General features: G+C 48.6%; 1 protein-coding gene across 7 annotated transcripts in view; it reads left to right on the top strand.

Annotated features, from left to right (window-relative positions):
• TTC7B (tetratricopeptide repeat domain 7B) overlaps nt 1-20,564 on the top strand; it is a 275,490-nt gene that overhangs the window by 120,581 nt on the left and 134,345 nt on the right. For 6 of the 7 annotated variants that reach the window (XM_070798024.1, XM_070798023.1, XM_070798022.1 and 3 more), the window contains exon 6: nt 16,648-16,726. The exons of the other annotated variant lie outside the window; for it this stretch is intronic. In XM_070798024.1, coding sequence (XP_070654125.1) covers nt 16,648-16,726 — 79 coding nt within the window. The remainder of the gene's footprint in view (nt 1-16,647; nt 16,727-20,564) is intronic. 7 annotated transcript variants of the gene reach the window in all.

Below are 20,564 nucleotides of genomic sequence, written 5' to 3'. Positions count from 1 at the left end.
AAAAATGTTTTGTAGTTTTTATTGCATAGGTTTTTAATTTTTTGTTAAATTTGTTCCTGTTTTATTCATGTTATGCTATTGTGAATGATTGTTTTAATTTCATTTTCAGATTATTCTTGGCTCTCATATACATACTATTGATTTTTATAAATAGATGCTCTATCTTGGAACCTTGCTAAACTTATTAACTAGTTCTTATAATTTTTAACAGATTAATGACTTAGGATTTTTCTGTATGGGGTTGTGTCATCTGTGAATAAACACAGCTTTCCTTCCCTGTTTTCAAGCTATATGTCTCCTATTTCTACAATCACCTACTGCACTGTCCAGAGCCTTCAATACAGCGTTGGACGGGCGTGGTGTGGTCGACCTCTCTATCTTACTCCTGCCTGACCTCAGGGAGGAAGTGCTCAGCCTTCCACCATAGAGCGAGGTGTCAGCAGTAGGTGCCTTCGTAGACGTCTCTTTGTCTCCAGTGACGTTTCTTCACTACAAGTCTGTCTTATCTGAAGTTACTATAGCCACTCCAGCCATCTTGTGGATAGTTTCCGTGGTGTATCTTTTTCATCCTTTGCTTTCAATTTTGTGTCTTGAATTAAAGCACATCTCTTGCATATCTCTTGTAGACCGCAGATAGTTGGAGGTTACTTTTTGATCCAGTATTAGAAAGTTCGCATTCTGATTGGAATGTTTAGCTCACGCACATGGAAGGATTAAATTTCTTCTGCCATTTTGCTCTTTTGGTTCTGTATGTTTCATATCTTTTTTGAATTCTTTATTCCTCCCTATTACCCTTTTTTGTATTAAGGAAATACCTTTCAGTATTACATTTTAATTCTTCTGTTGATTTTTTAACCTGTATTTTTTGAAAAATTTTATGGTGATTTCTCTATGAATTATAAAATATATCTTAAATTATCAATTATTTCTGTAAAATACAAAGTTTGGCTCTACTGTAGCTTCATTCTTTATTCTAATATAGCTTCTTTCTTTTGCTACTAATGTCTGTATATGTTATAAATACAACCGTGTGATATAATAATTCCTCATACAATCCTATTTTTAATAGAAATTTAAAGAAGACAAGATTTGAAAATATATTTACACAGTATTTTATATTTACTCAAGTATTTACATTTCTAGTCCTCTTACTAGTTTATTCCTGTGGTTTCACATTGCCCTCTGTTGTCATTTCCCGGTAATCTGAAGGACTTCCTGTAAAATTTTGTATTGGCGCGTGTCTGCTAGCTGTGAATTCTCCCACTTTTTGTTTATCTGGGAATGTCTTTATTTTGCCATCATTTTTGAATTACAGTTTTACACTATATAGAATTCTTTGTGATGATTTTTTTTTCTTTCATCATTTTGAGTATAGTGCAACATATACTAAAGCTCAGTCACTCAGTCATGACTGACTCTTTGCAGCCCCATGGACTATAGCCCACCAGGCTCCTTTGCCCATGGAATTTTCCAGGCAAGAATACTGGAGTGGGTTGCCATTTCCAGCTCTAGGAGATCTTCTCAACCCAGGGGTTGAAGCCAGGTACCTTGCATTTCCTGCATTGCCAGGCAGATAGCTTCCACTATGTTTGATGAGAAGTCACTTTAATCCTAACTGTTGCTCCCTCTATGTGATTAACTACTTTTCAGCTGTTACTTACAAGATTTTTCTTTTTGTGTTTCAGTAGCTTTATCAGTACGTGTCTCTCTTTTTCTTCAGCCTTCTTTTCCCTCTGTTCTTTGGATTGGATGATTTTTATTAATTTATCTTTAAGTTCAGTGATTTCTCTGCTATCTCAAGGCTGCTGTTGAGTCCATTGGGGAACTTTTCGTTTTAGTTATCCTTTTTAACTCTAAAATCCCCCTTGGTTAATTTTTATAGTTTCCCTTTTCCTACTGAGATTCCCCATCCGCTGACTCATCGTTTCCTTTAATCTTTAAGCATAGTCTCTATCCTTTGTTCATATTCATAACAGACAGTTTGAGGTCTTGGCTGAATCCAGCAGGGAGGCTAATCCAGAGTGAGTTTATATTGACTTCAGTTCAGTTCAGTTCAGTCGCTCAGTTGTGTCCAACTCTCTGTGACCCCATGAATCGCAGCACGCCAGTCTTCCCTGTCCATCATCAACTCCCAGGGTTTACTCAAACTCATGTCCATCGAGTCAGTGATGCCATCCAACCGTCTCATCCTCTGTCATCCCCTTCTCCTCCCGCCTTCAATCTTTCCCAATAACAGGGTCTTTTCCAATGAGTCAGTTCTTCGAATCAGGTGGCCAAAGTATTGGAGTTTCAGCTTCAGCATCAGTCCTTCCAATGAATATTCAGGACTGATCTCCTTCAGGATTGACGGGTTTGATCTCCTTGCAGTCCAGGGATTCTCAGGAGTCTTCTCCAACACCACAGTTCAAAAGCATCAATTCTTCAGCACTCAGCTTTCTTTATAGTCCAACTCTCACACCCATACATGACTACTGGAAAAACCATTGCTTTGACTAGATGGACCTTTGTTGGCAAAGTAATGTCTCTGCTTTTTAATATGCTGTCTAGTTTGGTCTTAGCTTTTCTTCCAAGGAGCAAGCATCTTTTAATTTCATGGCTGCAGTTACCATCTGCAGTGATTTTGGAGCCCCCCAAAAATAAAGTCTCTCACTGTTTCCATTGTTTCTCCATCTATTTGCCATGAAACGATGGGACCAGATGCCATGATCTTAGTTTTCTGAATGTTGAGTTTTAAGCCAACTTTTTCACTCTCCTCTTTCACTTTCATCAAGAAGCTTTTTAGTTCTTTGCTTTCTGCCATAAGGGTGGTATCATCTACATATCTGAGGTTATTGTATTTCTCCCAGCAATCTTGATTCCAGCTTGTGCTTCATCCACCCTGGTTTATATGCATGATGTGCATATAAATTAAATAAGCAGGGTGACAATATACAGCCTTGATGTACTCCTTTCCCAGTTTGAAACCAGTCCACTGTTCCATGTCCAGTTCTAACTGTTGTTTCCTGACCTGCATACAGGTTTCTCAGGAGGCTGGTAAGGTGGTCTGCTATTCCTGTCTCTGGAAGAATCTTCCACAGTTTGTTGTGATCCACAGTCAGAGGCTTTAGCGTAGTCAATGAAGCAGAAGTTTTTCTGGAACTCTCTTGCCTTTTTGATGATCCGAGGGATGTTGGTAATTTATCCTCTGGTTTCTCTGCCGTTTCTAAATCCAGTTTGAACATCTGGACATTCTTGGTTCACATACTGTTGAAGCCTGGAGTGGAGAGTTTTGAGCATTACTTTGCTAGCATGTGAGATGAGTGCAATTTGTGCGGTAGTTTGAATGCTCTTTCTTAGGGATTGGAATGAAAACTGACCTTTTCCAGTCCTGTGGCCATGGCTGAGTTTTCCAAATCTGCTGGCATATTGAGTGCAGCACTTTCACAGCATCATCTTGTAGGATTTGAAATAGCTCAGCTGGAATTGCATCACCTCCACTAGGTTTGTTCATAGTGATGCTTCCTAAGGCCCACTTGACTTTGCATTCCAGGATGTCTGGCTCTAGGTGAGTGATCACACCATCATGGTTATCTGGGTCATGAAGATCTTTTTTGTACAGTTCTTCTGTGTATTCTTGCCATCTCTTCTTAATATCTTCTGCTTCTTTTAGGTCCACACCATTTCTGTCCTTTATTGAGCCCATCTTTGCATGAAATGTTCCCTTGGTATCTCTAATTTTCTTGAAGAGATCTCTAGTCTTTGCCATCCTATTGTTTTCCTGCATTTCTTTGCATTGATCACTGAGGACAGCTTTCTTTTCTCTCCTTGCTATTCTTTGGAGCTCTGCATTCAGTATTTGACTCTTCTTTTTTCTAAGCATATGTCCTGCTTCCCTATTTCTTTGTCTCATAATGGATATAGTCCAACCATAAACTAATAAGTGAAAGGAGAATGCTGATAGCATATACAGAAAATAAGGGGTTTTTTTTTTAGCTTTTCTGTAATCATAATGATGGTGTTATGATTAGTATTGATATCGTGAAACATTTTGTGCAATATAAAATAGGGCAGATTAATGCTTATGGAATATTCTAATTCTTTTTTCCCCTATGTCCTTCGGAACCAGGAGTCTTGGTATGAGAGAAAGACAGCATACATTTAAGATAGACGAAATCAAGGAAAAACTCTAGTCCTGAATTTGCTGTACAGCAAAGTGACTCAGGGATACACATACAGACATTCTTTTTAAAGTATCCCTTCCCACTGTGGTTTATGGCAGGATGCTGAGTATAGCTCCGTGCTAGGACCTGGTGGAGCGTCCATACGACACGTAATGGTTGTCTCTGCGAGTCCCACACCTCCCGTCCTGCCGCCCTCCTCTCCCTTGGCGACTGCACATCTGTCCTCTCTGTGAGTCTGCTCTGCAGACAGGTTCCTGTGTACCGTATTTGAGATTCCACATATAAGTGATATCATGCGGTGTCTTTCTCTTCCTGACCTACTTCACTTAGTATACGAACATTCAGTTGTATCCACGTTGCTGCAGTTGGCATTATTGCGTTATTTTTATGGCTGAGTGGTATTCCATTTTATATGTGTACCGCTTTTGGGGGGGGAGGATAACTGCTTTATAATACTGTGTTGCTTTCTGCCGTACATCAGCATGAATCAGCCGCAGGTGTACATGCGCCCCTCCCTCCTAGCCTCGCCCGCATCTCCCTCCCCGCCCCACCCGCCTAGGGGGCCGCGGAGCGCTGGGTTGAGCTCCCTGGGTGTCTCAGGAGCCCCTGCTGGCCCTGTGGCGCGTGGCCGTGTGTGCGCTTCCGCACCGTTTTCTCGGTAAGTGCCCTGCGCCTCCCCCACGGAGCCCACACGCCGTTGTCTGCCTCTGCCTCGCCATGGCTGCCCTGAAGGCGGGCGCATCACTACTGTCCTTCTAGATCCCACGTGCGTGTGTTAGTACGCAGTGTTTGTCTGTCTTTTCTGACGTTTGAGTTAAAGTGAAGTCGCTCAGTCGTGTCCGACTCTAAAGTGGACTGTAGCCCACCAGGCTCCTCTGTCCATGGGATTCTCCAGGCAAGAATACTGGAGGGGGGCTACCGTTTCCTTCCCCAGGAGATCTTCCCGACCCAGGGATCGAACCCAGGTCTCCTGCATTGCAGGCAGACGCTTTAACCTCTGGGCCACCAGGGAAGCCTTCTTCATTCTAACACTTCGCTCTTCATTCATGTCTAATAGGCTCTAGCTTCATCCACCTCATTAGGACTGACTTGGCTTAAATGCATTCTTTTTGATAGCTGAGTAATATTCCATTGTATATATGTACCACGATTTCTGTATCCATTCATCTGCTGACGGACATCCAGGTTGCTTCCATGTCCTGGCTGTTGTAAACAGCGCTGCAGTGAACACTGGGGTACATGTGTCTTTCAGTTATCGTTTTCTCAGGGTGTATGCCCAGTGCATACCACATCTTCTGTATCCATTCATCTGCTGATGGACATCCAGCCTGCTTCCATGTCCTGGCTGTTGCGAATGGTGCGGCAGTGAACACTGGGATACACGTATCTGTTTGAATTACTGTCTTGTCCAGGTATATGACCAGGAACATGACTGCTGGATCATATGATAATTCTAGTTTTAGTTTTCTGAGGAACCTCCACACTGGTCTCCACAGTGGCTGCACCACCTTACGTTCCCACCAACAGTGTGGGAGGGCTCCCTTCTCTCCACACCCTCTCCAGCATGGGTTATTTGTAGTATAATCTTGGGCTTCCCTGGTGGCTCAGCTGGTAAAGAATCTGTATAATATACATAAAGTATATTAATATATAAGTGAAGTATATATATAATAATATATATAAAGTATATATAATATATAAAGTATAATCCTAATTTTGAATGACTGAATTGGAAATATCAGTATGAAATCATTAGGTGTCTGTGTGTGCATGTGTGTAAATATACACACATGTTTGTGTGTGAGAGAGTGAGCGAGAGAGGCTGAGAGAAAGAGAGACAGTCCTTGAAGTAAGTCCTTCAGAGGGACAAGGAGAGGGGAGGAGGTCTGACTCAGTGCCTGACCCAGTAGCAGTGACCATCTCTGGCACCTAGAGTGTGATCTTGAAGTGTCATTTTCCAGTAAAAGAAACCTCATTCATTTCTGGGGTAGGAAATAAATAAGACAAGCTTGTAAAATCTCTGCATATCAGTCAGCAAGAGAACTATGAAAGATTTCTCAGGCCATGTTTTCTAACATGGGGTTCCGGCTGTATATGGGGCAATTTGAATTTCAGGAAGGATAAGAATTGTAGCAGTCTCATCAGATGTGTTTAAATTCATGAGTTCTAATTCAGTATCCAAAAAGGAGACACAAAGAAAGAATCAGACATTTTTCCTACATTTACTATGTGAAATGGAAAACCAAATATTAGATGAAAGGAAATACCTCCCTATAAAATTACTCCAGCTAGTAAATGAAAATGTAGTGAGAGAATTAGAATGTCACCATTTTGTAACTCCAGTGAATTAACGTATCTGACCATCAAGTGTCAAGGGCTGCTAACATCAAACAAAGAGCCACAGCCAGACCCGACGTGCCTCCTGATGGAAGAACACGCCACCAGCAAAGTCTTGCAAAGGGATGACACCTGAACGGGTTAAGGCTTGAAATCCAACTCCGAGATGCAAGAAACACAGGGAAAGGAGCACTGTGGTGACCTGCACGACCGTGTGGTTTTCCAGCCAATGGGAAACTCCACGCGCCAAACAGCTCAGAGTCCTTAACTGGCAAATTGTAACGGAAAGAAATCGAAGGGGAACCTGTATATTAAGAGAGATTTTAAAGACTCATCAAGAAAAAAAAAGTAGTGCAAGGATATACGCTTGAGTGATTAAGCTGTAAGGAAATGGAGTGAAGCAAAGAGTGTGAGAGTCAAGGGCACATTTACTTTGGATGGAAAGTGAAAGTCGTCAGTCGTGCCCAGCTCTTTGCGACCCCATGGACCACACAGTCCATGGAATTCTCCAGGCCAGAATACTGGAGGGGGTAGCCTTTCCCTTCTCCAGGGGATCTTCCCAACCCAGGGATCAGACCCAGGTCTCCCGCAGGCTGGTCCAACTGCGTGACTGTGGCTTGGAATCCACGAATGTTTGAAGTCACTGCTAGCAGACCAGCACTACCCCCTAAACAGTCTTCCGTCTACTTTATTATCAGATTACCTGGGTGCGTCTCGGGGTTTTGTAGTGAAACGCGTCCCTTCTTGGAGCCTGGCCTGCGTCTCTCCTCCTCTTGGGCTCCGTGCGCGTGTCTTCCCGCCTGGGCTGGTCTGGAGCGGACACGGCCCTCCACGGAAGCGAGTGGCGTCAGTGCCGAACTGTCCTCTTGTCAGCTTGGTATCAGCTTCTGCTGGCACATTAGTGGCTCGATGCCTGCACCTCGAGTCTCCCAGTGAACTGCCTCCAGCGGCTCAGCCACCCAGGCCCACAGCCTCCAGTTTCAGCTGGCCCCTGTTGACTGATTCAGTGGTTGTTCCTGTTCTTGTAGTTTCTGAGTCGTATCCAACTCCTTTGCAACCCCATGGACTGTAGCCTGGCAGGTTCCTCTATCATGGGATTTCCCAGGCAAGAATACTGGAGTGGGTCGCTGTTTCCTTCTCCAGGAACTCTTCACCACCCAGGGATTGAACTTGCCTCTCCTACACTGGCAGGCAAATTCTTTACCATTTGACAATCCGGGAGGCCCTGATTGATTCAGAGCAGCCTGTAAATGTTAGCTGTATTAACTGAGCTAGAACAAGAAGGACCCAGCTACCTCGGTTCCTTTGCATCCTCTGTGTTGTGTGGATCTTGGGCCCTGTGGCCTTCGGTGGAGACTCTGCTGCTCCCCATGGACACCAGCACCCCCAGTCACCATTCTTTGCTGCTAGAGGGACCACAAGGCCCAGGAGAGAGCTTTTCCCCACCTGACATCAGTTGTTGTCTCATCATTGTGAGCATGGTTCAGTTCAGTTCAGTTCAGTCGCTCAGTCGTGTCCGACTCTCTGCGACCCCATGAATCGCAGCACGCCAGTCTTCCCTGTCCATCCCCAACTCCCAGAGTTTACTCAAACTCATGTCCATCGAGTCAGTGATGCCATCCAACCATCTCATCTTCTGTCGTCCCCTTCTCCTCCCTCCTTCAATTTTTCCCAGCATCAGGGTCTTTTCCAACGGTCAGTTCTTTGCATCAGGTGGCCAAAGCATGGAGTTTCAGTTTCAGCATCAGTCCTTCCAACTAATATTCAGGACTGATCTCCTTTAGGATGGACTGGTTGGATCTCCTTGCAGTCCAAGGGACTCTCAAGAATCTTCTCCAACACCACAGTTCAAAAGCATTAATTCTTTGGTGCTCAACTTTCTTTACAGTCCAACTCTCACACTCATACATGACCACTGGAAAAATCATAGCTTTGACTAGATGGACCTTTGTTGGCAAATAATGTCTCTGCTTTTTAATATGCTGTCTAGGTTGGTCATAGCTTTTCTTAGGCTTTCAGTAAATAGCACAGTGAATGAATCCATCAAACTGGGAGTATCTTTTTTCTTCTTCAGTATTAAATGACTTCAAGGAAGTAAAACAGACTTGTGTGTCTATGTATCAACTGGAAGGTAGATTCCAGAATTCCAAAACTGTTTTGAGCAATGACACAGTATTGTGTATTCCATAATTAACTCGCTTAATTCCTACAGCCAGTCTATGAGGTGAGTGCATTTGTTCTCCCCATTTTACAGACAAGGAGACCAAGGGCAGCACTTGCCCGCAGTCAATAACTAGTCAAGTGGTCGAGCTTGTGTCTGAGCCCAGATGGTCTGGCTCCAGATTATGTATTCTGTGCTGTTTGAGAATGTGAATACTTTGAAGAGCGAGCCTCATATGCTAGGTGAGCGTTGGTTTGTTTGTTAAAAGTGCCATGAGATTGAGTTCAGCTCTGCATTAGGTACCAAGAGGCCTCTGAGGTCAAACTGAGCCTCATTAAATTCCAGGTTCAGGGACTTCCCTCGTGGTCCAGTGGTAAGAATCTGCCCGCCAATGCAGTGGGCATGGGTTCAATCCCTGGTCTGAGAAGATCCCACCCGCCGTGGAGCAGCTAAGCCCGTGAGCCACAATACTGAGCCTGTGCTCTGGAGACCATGTTCTGCAGGAAGAGACGCCACTGCAATCAGAAGGCCGCACACCACAACTAGGGAGCAGCCGCCACTCGAGCAGCTAGAGATGCCTGAGCAGCAGCAGTGCAGCCCGGCGCAGCCCAAAATAAGCAAATAAAAGCAAAAAGGCCCGGGCTCAGGGGGAAACATGCTCGTTGGCTGGCCCAGCGCCACATCCCTGCATCCTCTTCTCGTGCCCAGTGGACGCTCGGTGTTGTTTTCTGAATGAGGATGGACATCCTTTGACTCATTTCCAAAGGTTAAAAGGAAGGAGGATGGGAGGGGGCAGGCCTTTCTATATCCCGTGTTTCCCCAGAGCCTGGGAGTCGGGGTGAGGGGAGAGCCAGTAGGGGGGCATGTTGTCCTTCCGTCCAAGCCCCTGCGGCAGTTTATCTGGCTGTCTAGACAGCGTGTTAGAAAGCAGAGACATCACTTTGCTGACAAAGGTTCGTCTAGTCAAAGCTATGGTTTTTCCAGTAGCCATGTATGGATATGAGAGTTGGACTATAAAGAAAGCTGAGTGCTGAAGAACTGATGCTTTTGAACTGTGGTGTTGGAGAAGACTCTTGAGAGTCCCTTGGACTGCAAGGAGATCAAACCAGTCCATCCTAAAGAAGATCAATCCTTAATATTCATTGGAAGGACTGATTTTGAAGCTGAAATTCCAATACTTTGGCTCCCTGATGCAAAGAGCTGACTCATTTGAAAAGACGCTAATGCTGGGAAAGATTGAAGGCGGGAGGAGAAGGGGATGACAGAGGATGAGATGGTTGGGTAGCATCACCGACTCAATGGACATGGGTTTGAGCAAGCTCCAGGAGTTGGTGATGGACAGGGAGGCCTGGCGGGCCGAGGTCCATGGGGTCACAGAGTCAGAGAAGCCTGGCGACTTGAGGACGGCACACACACAGGCAGGGCGTCTGGCTGTCACCCTCCGCGGGCTGGAGCGGCGGGCTCGGCAGGGCCCCCAGGCCTCGCGCGCCCGTCCTGCCGGGACCAGCACCTGCTCCCCAAGGCGTGGCCGCCTGGCCGGCTGAGTGGGCCGCCTTGTTGGCTCCGCGTTTGTCACGAGGAAGCCCTCGTTGCTAAGCCTCATACAACCCTCGTTAGGTTTGCAAAGAGACTTCTGAGGCTCCCTCCGGCGCGCGGCTCTCAGGCCCTTCGTCGCTGTATCCAGGCGGCAGCCGGCTCACCCCGGGATCAGAGAGAGTCCTCTGCTAACGAGGCCAAGGTTGTGGGTTTGGTCCCTGTCCCCCGACTGCAGCGAGCCATCTGTCCTCACGGACGTGTGTCACTGGATCTGAGGCGAAGAGCGTGTAGAGGGAGAAGCTGGGATCCATTCTGGGAAAAACAGCTCCCTGACAGCCGGCCAGACGCGGCCTCCTGGAGTGTGAAGGATGTCTTTTTCTTCCCCCACTTTCCAGATCGGGAGACCTGGTTTCGATTCCAGACATTTCCCATGTAGATGATACTAATGTCATATAAATGAAGGGGAAGCATTTCCAAACCTGAGAACAAAGAGAAATTGACCTGGAGATGCACTGAGTTTTGTGTTAGTCGGTCAGTCGTGTCTGACTCTTTGCGACCCCATGGACTGTAGCCCACCAGGCTCCTCTGTCCGTGGGATTCTCCAGGCAAGAATACTGGAGTGGGTTGCCATGCCCGCCTCCAGGGGATCTTTCCTACCCAGGGATCAAACCCAGGTCTGCCGCGTTGCAGGCAGACTCTACCATCTGAGCCTCCAGGGAAGCCCGGGTGCGTTTCTGGTTTCTGGAGTTCTAAGTGATGACAGTGTCCAGACGTGGTGAGGTGCATCTCCTAGTGTGTAGTCACGACTGTGAAATCACCGTTGTCTGTTTCTTTCTCCGGGGAGTGCACAGCTTACTAGGGGCCCCTGGGTACCTGGTCAGCTCTGTGAGGCCGCTGGGACAAGGAGAGGTGGGTACACTGTGGGCCTGTCCCCTTATGGTGGCCGCAGACACAGATACAAGTGAAAATCGCGTGTTGAATGTTGTCCGTGCTCCAAACACGTGCGCCCTGCAGACAGCACCGGGAGTGCAGGAAAGGCCTCTGAGCGGGTCTTGGAGGATGACCTAGGACTCTTCGGGCAGAGAGCGGGGCATGCAGAAAGGCGCCTGGGCAGCACAGTTTCTCTGAAAGCCTTTTTTTTTTAAAAACCTCAAACTCCTCGTTCTGCACACAGCCCTCTCGAGGCTGCCAGGCAGGGCATGCTGGGCACGTTGCCTGCGTGTCACTGCTCCTCCGACATCATGCTGCAGACCCGGTACGAGGCGGATTCTGTTTAAAGTAACACTTGCCGAGCTGCCTGGTGATCTGTGTGCAGGGAGAAAGGAGGGGGCAAGAAACAGGGAGAAAACGCATGCCCTCGGGGTCTTGGTTCACTCAGCTCCTGGCAGTTCTGAAGTTCACTCATTCAGTACGTAGTTACTGAGCACTCTCTGCATGCTGGCTCTGAGGGACAGAGACCTGGGTCCTCAAGGGGCCTGCGGTCTCGTCGGGGATGTGAGGACACGCGTGGTTCCTGGTGCTTCCCTTGTTCACCATGTGTCCTCAGGGACAAGCCTGGAACCCACGGTGTGATGAGGTTTGGCTCTTCACAACCCCGTGGGCTGCAGCGCGCCAGGCCTCCCTGTCTCTCACCGTCTCCCAGAGTTTGCCCAAGTATGTTCTGTTCTTAGTTGCTCAATCGTGTCCATCTATGCAACCCCATGGACTGTAGCCCACCAGGCTCCCCTGTCCATGGGATTCTCCAGGCAAGAATACTGGAGTGGGTTGCCATGCCCTCCTCCAGGGGATCTTCCTAACCCAGGGGTCAAACCCAGGTCTCCTGCATTGCAGGCGGATTCTTTACCGTCTGAGCCACTGGGGAAGCCCTGCCCAAGTTTGGTGTTGAGTAATTATGAAATAACATAACACTTAGGTTCAGAACACCAGTTGGTAAGAAAGAACGTGGAAAAAGCCAAACGATTTCTTAGCTTTAAGAGATCTACTGTGTTGACTTGTTCTAAAATTGATCTTTAAAGTTCTCAACCACAGACAAGGATAAAAAATATTGAACCTACGCTAACAAGTAGCTTTCCCTTATGACCTAGGAATTGGACGTCTCGTATGAAAAGTGTTTTATTCACAGCAGAACTATGAGTTTGCATGACAATGACGGTTGATATTGAATTTAAGGGCACTGGTGACCTGGGCCAAACTCTGAGGCTAGAAGATAATTTGGAAGGACAAACTGGAAGAGGAGGGATTGTATTTTCCCCCCGGCTCCAAAGAAGTGTGTGTGAAAATGCAAATGAATGTAAAATAATGGATTGAGCTTGCTGTTGAAGTCGCTGCCCATCACCAGGTGAAATGATTCTCTAGTCTCTGAGTTGCTCTGAGCCTTGGTTTTCCGTTTGGAGTTTGCTTCTGCGGCTCTGGCTTCCTTCCTGTTTGTTTCCGCCTTGGTTTGATAGTTCAGAGACAGGTGACACTATTAAAGAGCTGAGTGTGCAGTTCCGAGTCACAGCAGAACAGGACATGAACAGACGCTGCTGTAAATTTGTACGTGAGAATGTAGATTTCAGAGACCAGCCGTCAGAAATGCTGATTTCAGGACCCAGGAGGTCAAGAAGGGACCGGTGCTGGCCAGTCAGTGCCCCCCTGGCGTCCTCAGGGGGTCGTGCTCCTGCCTGGACCTCAGGGCATTGAGACCTGGGAGGAGGAGGAGGGGCTGGGGGTGCGGGGGGAGGAGCCGGTAGAAGAGGTGGGAGGAGAGAAGGAAAATGGAAGCAGGTCAGGGCTGGAGGGGAGCGCAGCCCCGGGACCGCGGGTGGGCCTTCCTCCGTCTGGGTTTGCCCCAGCGCACCCGAGCGCTCCCTGCAGCTGGGGCCCGCGGCAAAGCAGGGCTGCGGCCCCCCGCGACGTGGGCGGGTTTCGCCCTTCTGTCAGCCAGCTGGTGCTCCAGGGACTCGCAGGCCCTTTCTCCTTGGTGAGGGCTGAGGTGCTGGGAACTGTCCCCCGCGGAGGCAAGCTCCCCCAGCTCAAGAAGCGAGGTGCAGGAGGTGAACCCCGAGTTCTGACTGCTCGCCAGTGCCCGCTGCTCGAATGCTGGCGAGAGCGTTTTTAGAGACTCGTTTCCCATAATGAATTCTGACATCATTGCACTGTCTCAGTCAGGGGTGTTGAAACGGAATAAATGACCTCATGTCAAGGGTCTGTGGAAACCCTCAAACCCAGGAGAGTCCTTGGCTCTCTTTCTCTTCGTTTTGGAGTGGAGTTTCTAAGCAGCAGTTCATTCGAGCTGTTTCACGCGTGTCAACACTTAAGAATAAACGAATAGTTTAGAGACACGAAAGCAACCCTGTGGTTTTTATTTCCCTCAAATTGGGGGTATTTCATAGCCTCTAGAATGTAATTTTTGCAAGTTAATCTTTTTCTGTTTCTTTCTATCATGATTATCTTAAAAAAAATATTTTTTCTGCCGTCATGGCACCCGTGGAAGTGATTGCTTGAATAAAATTATGTGACTGTAGAAGCATGTGAATGGTGTAAGAGCTGCTGGTGGTTGGATGTCTCTGTATTTAGGACACTTTGTTCCTTTTCTGACGTTTAGATGTGCGACCTGCCCCCTCCAGCCCCCTCCTGCGGCCGCCAGCCCTGCGCTGGTCCCCGCGCTGCGGTCACTGCGGACTCTCTGTTGATGAGCACAATCTGCAGCCGAAGCTCTTCCCAGAAAAAAACTGGAAGCAGTTTGAGAAGAGCGCGGATTTGCTCAGAGGCAGGGCAGTGCTCCGGCCGCCCTCCGGCGTGGCTGCGGGGCTGGCCGGCCCGGGGGCCGTGGTCCCCGGTCACGGGCACTTCCTGCAGCGGCCGCCGGGGGGCGCCGGCCCTGCGCGGGAAGACCGTCCGGCCTCCGCACGGCAGCTCTGCGCCCGCGGCCCTCGGCTCCCGCGGCGAGCCTCGCCCTGGACACCCGGCTGCTTCTCCCGCGACAGCGGGTTTTCTTTCCAGTCTTTGAACCAGTTCCTCGGAGCAGCTCATTCGCTGGGATCACTGGAACCGTTAGATTTATATTATGTACATATTAATTTGCATATTAATCATGTAAAACAGACCTTCCCCCACCCAGTATTTTATTTTAAACGTCTTATTTTGGATTAACAGTGTCGTGATGGTTTCCGGCGGGCGCGGAGGGACCCAGCCGCACGGCACCGGACCCAGCAGCGCCCGCGCACGCAGGCTGCGGAGGAGCGCGGAGCGAGCCCGGCGCGCGGGCCTTGGGGACCCGATTACACGCAGCCTGTGCGCGCGTGCTCCCAGGCGCCCCGGCCGTCCCTGCCCCGTCCCTCCCCCGCCCCCACCGGCACCCCGAAGTCGGTTCTCTAAGAAACAGGCCTTTCTTGGGTCCCCGCTGTTCTGTTCCTCCTGCGAGCGTCGTCCTGGGCTGAGAGCGCGCGTTTCCGCTGTCGGGAAGGTGAGAGCTTTGGCGGAAAGCTCGCAGCCGGCCCTCTCGCTGCTGTGACTGAGCGAGCCGTTCCCTTTGTGTCACGGTGGACTGGGTCATGTCGGGATCATTTCTAGCTAGAACATTCTGTGCTTCTGTAACTGGACAGGTCTCCCTCAGCGAGGAGGGCCCGGGAGACGTGCTGAAGGGCCAGCTCCCACCTGGCGGCTTGCCCCTGAGGTACGGCGTTTGGACTGAATGCTGCCTACCGTCCCCGCCGCCGAAACAGCCGTGTAAACCCGGGCCTCCGACTGCGTTGCCTCAGCGCCGTCTTTACTCACACAGCTTAAAACGCCATGCTTTGTTCATATGTGTGTGCGCTGTGTGCGCTCAGTCATGTCAGACTCTGGTGGCCCTGGGGACCGTAGGCGCCAGGCTCCTCTGTCCTGGGATTTCCCAGGCGAGAATACTGGAGTGGGTTGATCCTTCCTTCTCCAGGGGATCTTCCCCACCCAGGGATCGAACCCGCCTCACCTGCATAGCAGGCGGACTCCTTACTCCTGAGCCACTGGGGAAGCCTCTTTTTGTGCATACTAGGAGTTTACTCTGGGGTTCTGGACCAAAATGACACTGCTCTGTCCCGCCTGTCCCTTTCTCAGCTGTAGCTGTTCCTTCCCCTCACACCCCGCCATGTTACTTAAGAGAACGAAGCTTCAGTCCAAAGTGAATATACTCTGCTGCCTGTGAACACAGATCCCATAAAAGCAAATGAAGGGGAAAGCAGCAGAGATTGCATGTTCCAGGGCCTATTACCTAATTTTTATTCATGTTTCCGTTAGTGCTGACTGGAGTCCTGAGCACAAGCTTCTCTTTTTATGCTGCCGTAAAGCCTCTGATCCGATATCATCTGATATGTGTGGGTGAGAGGACTATGGGAGCGTTTATGTCCCGGCGCCAATAAACCATTATCTTCAAGTTCTGGGGGTGTTCTTGTGAATGAGAGCCTTGGGATGTCGTGTCGATATAAGACACGAGTTAATAGCCCCGAGAGTGCTCAGAGCACTCGGAGCCCACGTGTCATTTGCTTTCATCCCTTTGTGCAATTTAAAGTGTCATCCAAGGAGAGAGCCGGATACCTGGCCTCTGCTGCGCCAGCACCTGCTGACCTGCTCGGCGGCTTTTTGGAAAGATGAGATGTGTTCTAATGAGCAGGTTATAAATATCACTGGGTTATGTCATAGGAGGTGGCGGTGCTCGGTGTAAAGGGACCTGCAGGGAAGTGATCCCAGCCGGCCGGGCCGGGCACAGCCTCAGAAAGGGGGGACAGACACGTGGGGTCTGGGCGTGTGGGTCAGGGTGAAGCCAGGTGTGATTTGCCCCTTCACAAAACGTGCAACCCACGTGGTGAGGTGTGTGGCCGTGTGTGAGATGCGCTGACCTCAGCCCAGGGGCACCTGCCCACTCGGGAGGGGCTGTGACCCTCTGTCTGCCTGCTGGGGTTGGGGTTAGGCTGGGGGGGCGCGGGCGGCTTTACTGGGCAGTCCTGTGTGTTCTCGAAGACAGAGAGCGCTTGCCCGATGGAGCCCCTCGGTTTTCATGCCTCTGCCCTTTGTCTCGCCCACAAAGGAGGCAGGTCACAAAACCCTTTCCCACACTGCACACGTTCCTGTACCTTTGTGCCAGCCATTCTGGGATGAAAAGAGTTCAGCACCACTTAACAGAGCAGGCTGAGCTACTGGGGGGTGGAAGATAGACTCGTGAAAGATATCTTGCCTTTTTTTTTTTTTTGCCTCAGATCTGGCTTTCCAACATTTCTTTGCTTGAGAAACTCTGACTGTGGAAGCACCAAAGCCCATCAATCTTAGGTCAAATTTTTCAGACTTGAGCAAAGACGGACAGACACGTGCTGAGCGATGGTTCGCTTACCGTCTCGCCGACAGCTTTTATGTACACAAAATGCAGTGGAATGTGTGTATAAAATATTTAACATTAATAGGCGCCGGATGGGAGCCCTGTCAAATTCTGTGTGCCCACAGGAGCCTGACAAGAGGAGTCGGGAGATTCAGAGAGCTCCTCAGAGCGGTTGAGACCAGAACAACCCAAAACCTGCGGATGGTAAGTGTGACTGCCGACTTGGTTCAGGCCCGAAGGCGCTGCGGGCACCTTCTCTCGCTTTCGTATATAAATTATATATGACGTATCATCACACATCAGGTAATACAGACGTTATACATCTTAAACTCTATCAGTGAAGCATATTGTTATACATCATTCATTCACCAGTTTAAAGTCGTTGGAGTTTAGTAGTCGCAAAATTGTTCAGCCGTCATTTATATTTCAATTCAGAACTTTCTCATCACCCCGCAAAAACCTCCGTGCCTGTTACTGGTCAGTCTCATTCTACTCTTCCTGCAGCCGCAGGTGGCCACTAACTCACCTCCTATTTCTGTGGATGTGCCTGTTCTGGACACGTCACATAAGCGGCTTTGTGTGGCACGTGGCCTTGCTGTGACTGGCTTTTCTTAGCCCCACGTTTTCAAGGCCCACCCGCCCTGTGCTCTGTGTCTTCACTCCTCTCCCCCGTGGTTGACGTTCCAGTGTGGGACAGAGCCGTCTTTATTCAGCCACCAGTGCCTAGGACACTGGGTTGTTTCTGCTTGTCGGCTCTCGTGAGTACCGCTGCTGTGAACATCCTCGTGCACGACCCTGTGTGGATACTTGTGTTCGTTTTTCTTGGGTATATACCTGGGACTGGGGTTGCTAGATCACATGGTGACTCTACGTTTGACCTCTGGAGGAACTGCCAAACTTTTCCAGACCGATTGCACCATTTTACGTTCTCACCAGAAGTGACGAGCGTTCCAGCTTCTCCACGCACTCGACAGCACTTGTGTATTGTTTCTTTTCAGTTCTAGCCTCCTAGTGAGTGTGACGTGCTGGGTCACGGTGGTTTTGACTTACATTTCCCTGATGGCGAATGACGGACATCTTCTCAGTCGCCTCTCGGTCACGCTGTTAAATCGAAAGGCGTGCACCCTGTGCGGCAGCCAGCACTGGGCCCTCTGGACACCAGGGTGGTTTGTGTGCTGAAGGGTCATACTGCACCCTGAATGGGGCAAAGCACGTTAGATCCTAGGAGTACCTAGCTGTTCAACTATACTGACCATAAAACCCAGAAATAGGAAAGCTAGTTAAATACACTGGCTGGTCAGCAGCTTGGCTCGCCTGTGGACTTGAGTTCTGTCTCCTCCCTTTTAAACCTTTCACTCTCCTGCTGGGAGGCTCATAGTCACACCTCCACAGGGTGCCCTTCAGAGCCGCAGTCACCCCGCATTTGCGCGAAGGGCTCTGTCTTTTGTCATCCGGGCTGTCGTCCGCCCGTTATCATGCGTCCGTTACCATGGTTTTTTATTTTTTTGTCCACACCACCTGGCATGTGGAATCTTAAACTCCCTGACCAGAAACTGAAGCCACGCCGTCCGTAGTGTAAGCCTGGATGAAGTCTTAACACACTGGAGCACCAGGGAAGTCCGTCGGGAATCCTTTAAATGCTGTGAGTGTTCAGTTGGGCGAGGCTCAGCCACTCCCGTCACAGGAAATGAGGCTGTATCTTCGTTTTGGCGTCTCCAGAACACTAGGATGTGGACGCACGACTCGCAGGTCCAGGCGGCTCAGCCACAGGCTCTCCTGGCATTACAGTGCCAAGCCTCCTCAGTCATGTCGGACTCTCGGTGACCCCACGTCCCGTGGCTGGCAGGCCCTTCTGTCCATGGGATGCTCGAGGCAAAAACACTGGAGCGGGTTGCCATCTCCTCCTCAGGGGGTCCTCCCAGCCCAGGGGCTGAAGCCGTGTCTCCTAAGTCTCCTGCATTGGCAGTGGGTTCTTTACCACTAGCGCCACCTGGCAGGCCCAGAATTATAGGAGGTAAAACAAGATGGATGACTTCACACACACACACACACCCCAGCAAGAACTCGCTCGGTCTTTGACATTTATTTATGTGTTGATATGATTCATGGGTGCCCTCAGAAGTTCAAAGAAAACGTTTTTTTGATCAACACAGTTCTTTAAGCGAAAAAAAAAAACCCTGCAAAAATATGGATAAAAATTATTGCCACATGTCTTTTCTCTCAAATTGACCTCCCCCCCATTCCATAAAACTTCCCAACTGGTCAGCATGAACAGCTTAAAAGATTTGAAAGCATAATGAGAGTACTGGCAAGTGTTCTTGTAATTGTTTTAAAAGCTCACTTAGCCAATCTTTCAAATTCTTAAATATAGACTCTCAAAGAATATATATTTCATTAAGGAAATGAATGGTTCTTCTTCATTAAAAGGCACGTGTACACGGACTGCACCACAGGAGTCTGCCTGTTGCTCACGCCAACATTATTTTCCAGAATTAGAGAATATTTTCTATGGTTGTGTAAGGGTTATGATTTTCAATCAATGTGTTTTAACTTATAAAAATCCTGTGAGGTAGGATTCTGGCCAGAAATAAGTTAGGAACGAAGAGTGTTTTTGTTTTTGTTTTTTCCTGACAAACCCAGTGAAGAGGCTTCTAAAGGAAGCCTGTTAGGACTAAAGCTGGCCCTGGACACTTCCAGCTCTTAACTAACTGGTTACTGTTAACATGGGCTTCCCTGGTAGCTCACGGGGTAACGTGATCCATCTACAATGCGGGAGACCTGAGTTTGATCACTAAATTGGAAAGAGTTCCTGGAGAAGGAATGGCAACCCACTCCAGTATCCTTGCTTGGGAAATCCCATGAACAGAGGAGCCTGGCGGGCTACAGTTCATGGGGTTGCAAAGAGCTGGACACAACTGAGTGATTGACATGTTCACGGTCAACACGAGGGGAGTCACTTCACACTCAGTGTCACATTTGAGTTGCAGGCACACCTTTGGTCTTGGCTGATGGTCCACGAGTGACCTAAATGAAACTGTTTCTAATTCCTTGAGTGCTCAGCCAGCAGTGTGCATCCGAGACATCTGAGGCCTTTGAGCAAACACGCATCCCTGTGCCTGACCTCGGGAATGCCAGCCTGTGGCCGGACTCAAGAACCTGTATTTTCTACTTTCCACAAGTGATTCTTTGCCCAGCCCAGCTGAGAAACACTTCTCGGACATCTTCACTGGCGTCCTCTGGTTTCCACGGATGTGAGGAAGCTTCTCTAGCTATTGCCACCGTGAGACAGGGTTTCTCGTGTGTGTGTGTGTGTGTGAGACTTTGTTTTTTTACTTTTTATTTTATACTGGAGTATAGCCAATTAACAGTGTTGTGATAGTTGCAGATGGACAGGGAAGGGCCTCAGCCTTCCATAGACATGTGTCCATTCTTCCCCAAACTCGCCTCCCATCCAGGCTGCCACATGACGTTGAGCAGAGTTCCCTGTGCTCTAAGCAGGTCCTTGCTGGTCATCCATTTAGACATAGCGGTGTGTAAATGTCCATCCCAAGCTCCCTAACTGTCGCTCCCTCCATTGTTACCCACTGGCAATCTTACATTCCTTCTTTAAGTTTGCGAGTTGGTTTCTGTCTTGTAAAAAAGTTCGTTTGTATAATTTCTTTTTAGATTCTGCACATAAAGGATGTCATACGATTTTTCTCCTTCTCTAAGACAGTGTTTCTTAATTGCTGTCTGATTCCTTTTCGATTAGCTGATAATTGCAAATTTATAATATCCTTATGAGACGGAAATGACAACCCACTCCAGTATCCTTGCCTGGAAAATCTCATGGGCAGAGGAGCCTGGTGAACTGCAGTCCATGGGGTCACAAAGAGCTGGGCACGACTGAGCGACTAACACTAGGAGATGGAAAAGTTGCTTTGTAAACTCTGGAGTGAAACTATAGCAGAGAAGGATTTAAAAGTACATTTCCAGCAACCCCATTCCTAGATAAATACTCCAAATAATTGAAAGCAGGTTTTCAAACCAAAACTTATGTATG

Source organism: Bos indicus, chromosome 10 (genome assembly GCF_029378745.1).
Source record: "Bos indicus isolate NIAB-ARS_2022 breed Sahiwal x Tharparkar chromosome 10, NIAB-ARS_B.indTharparkar_mat_pri_1.0, whole genome shotgun sequence".
NCBI classification, from domain to species: Eukaryota; Metazoa; Chordata; class Mammalia; order Artiodactyla; family Bovidae; genus Bos; species Bos indicus.
The sequence above is the reverse complement of the archived record's forward strand: the minus strand, read 5'-3'. Positions and strand labels throughout refer to the sequence as shown.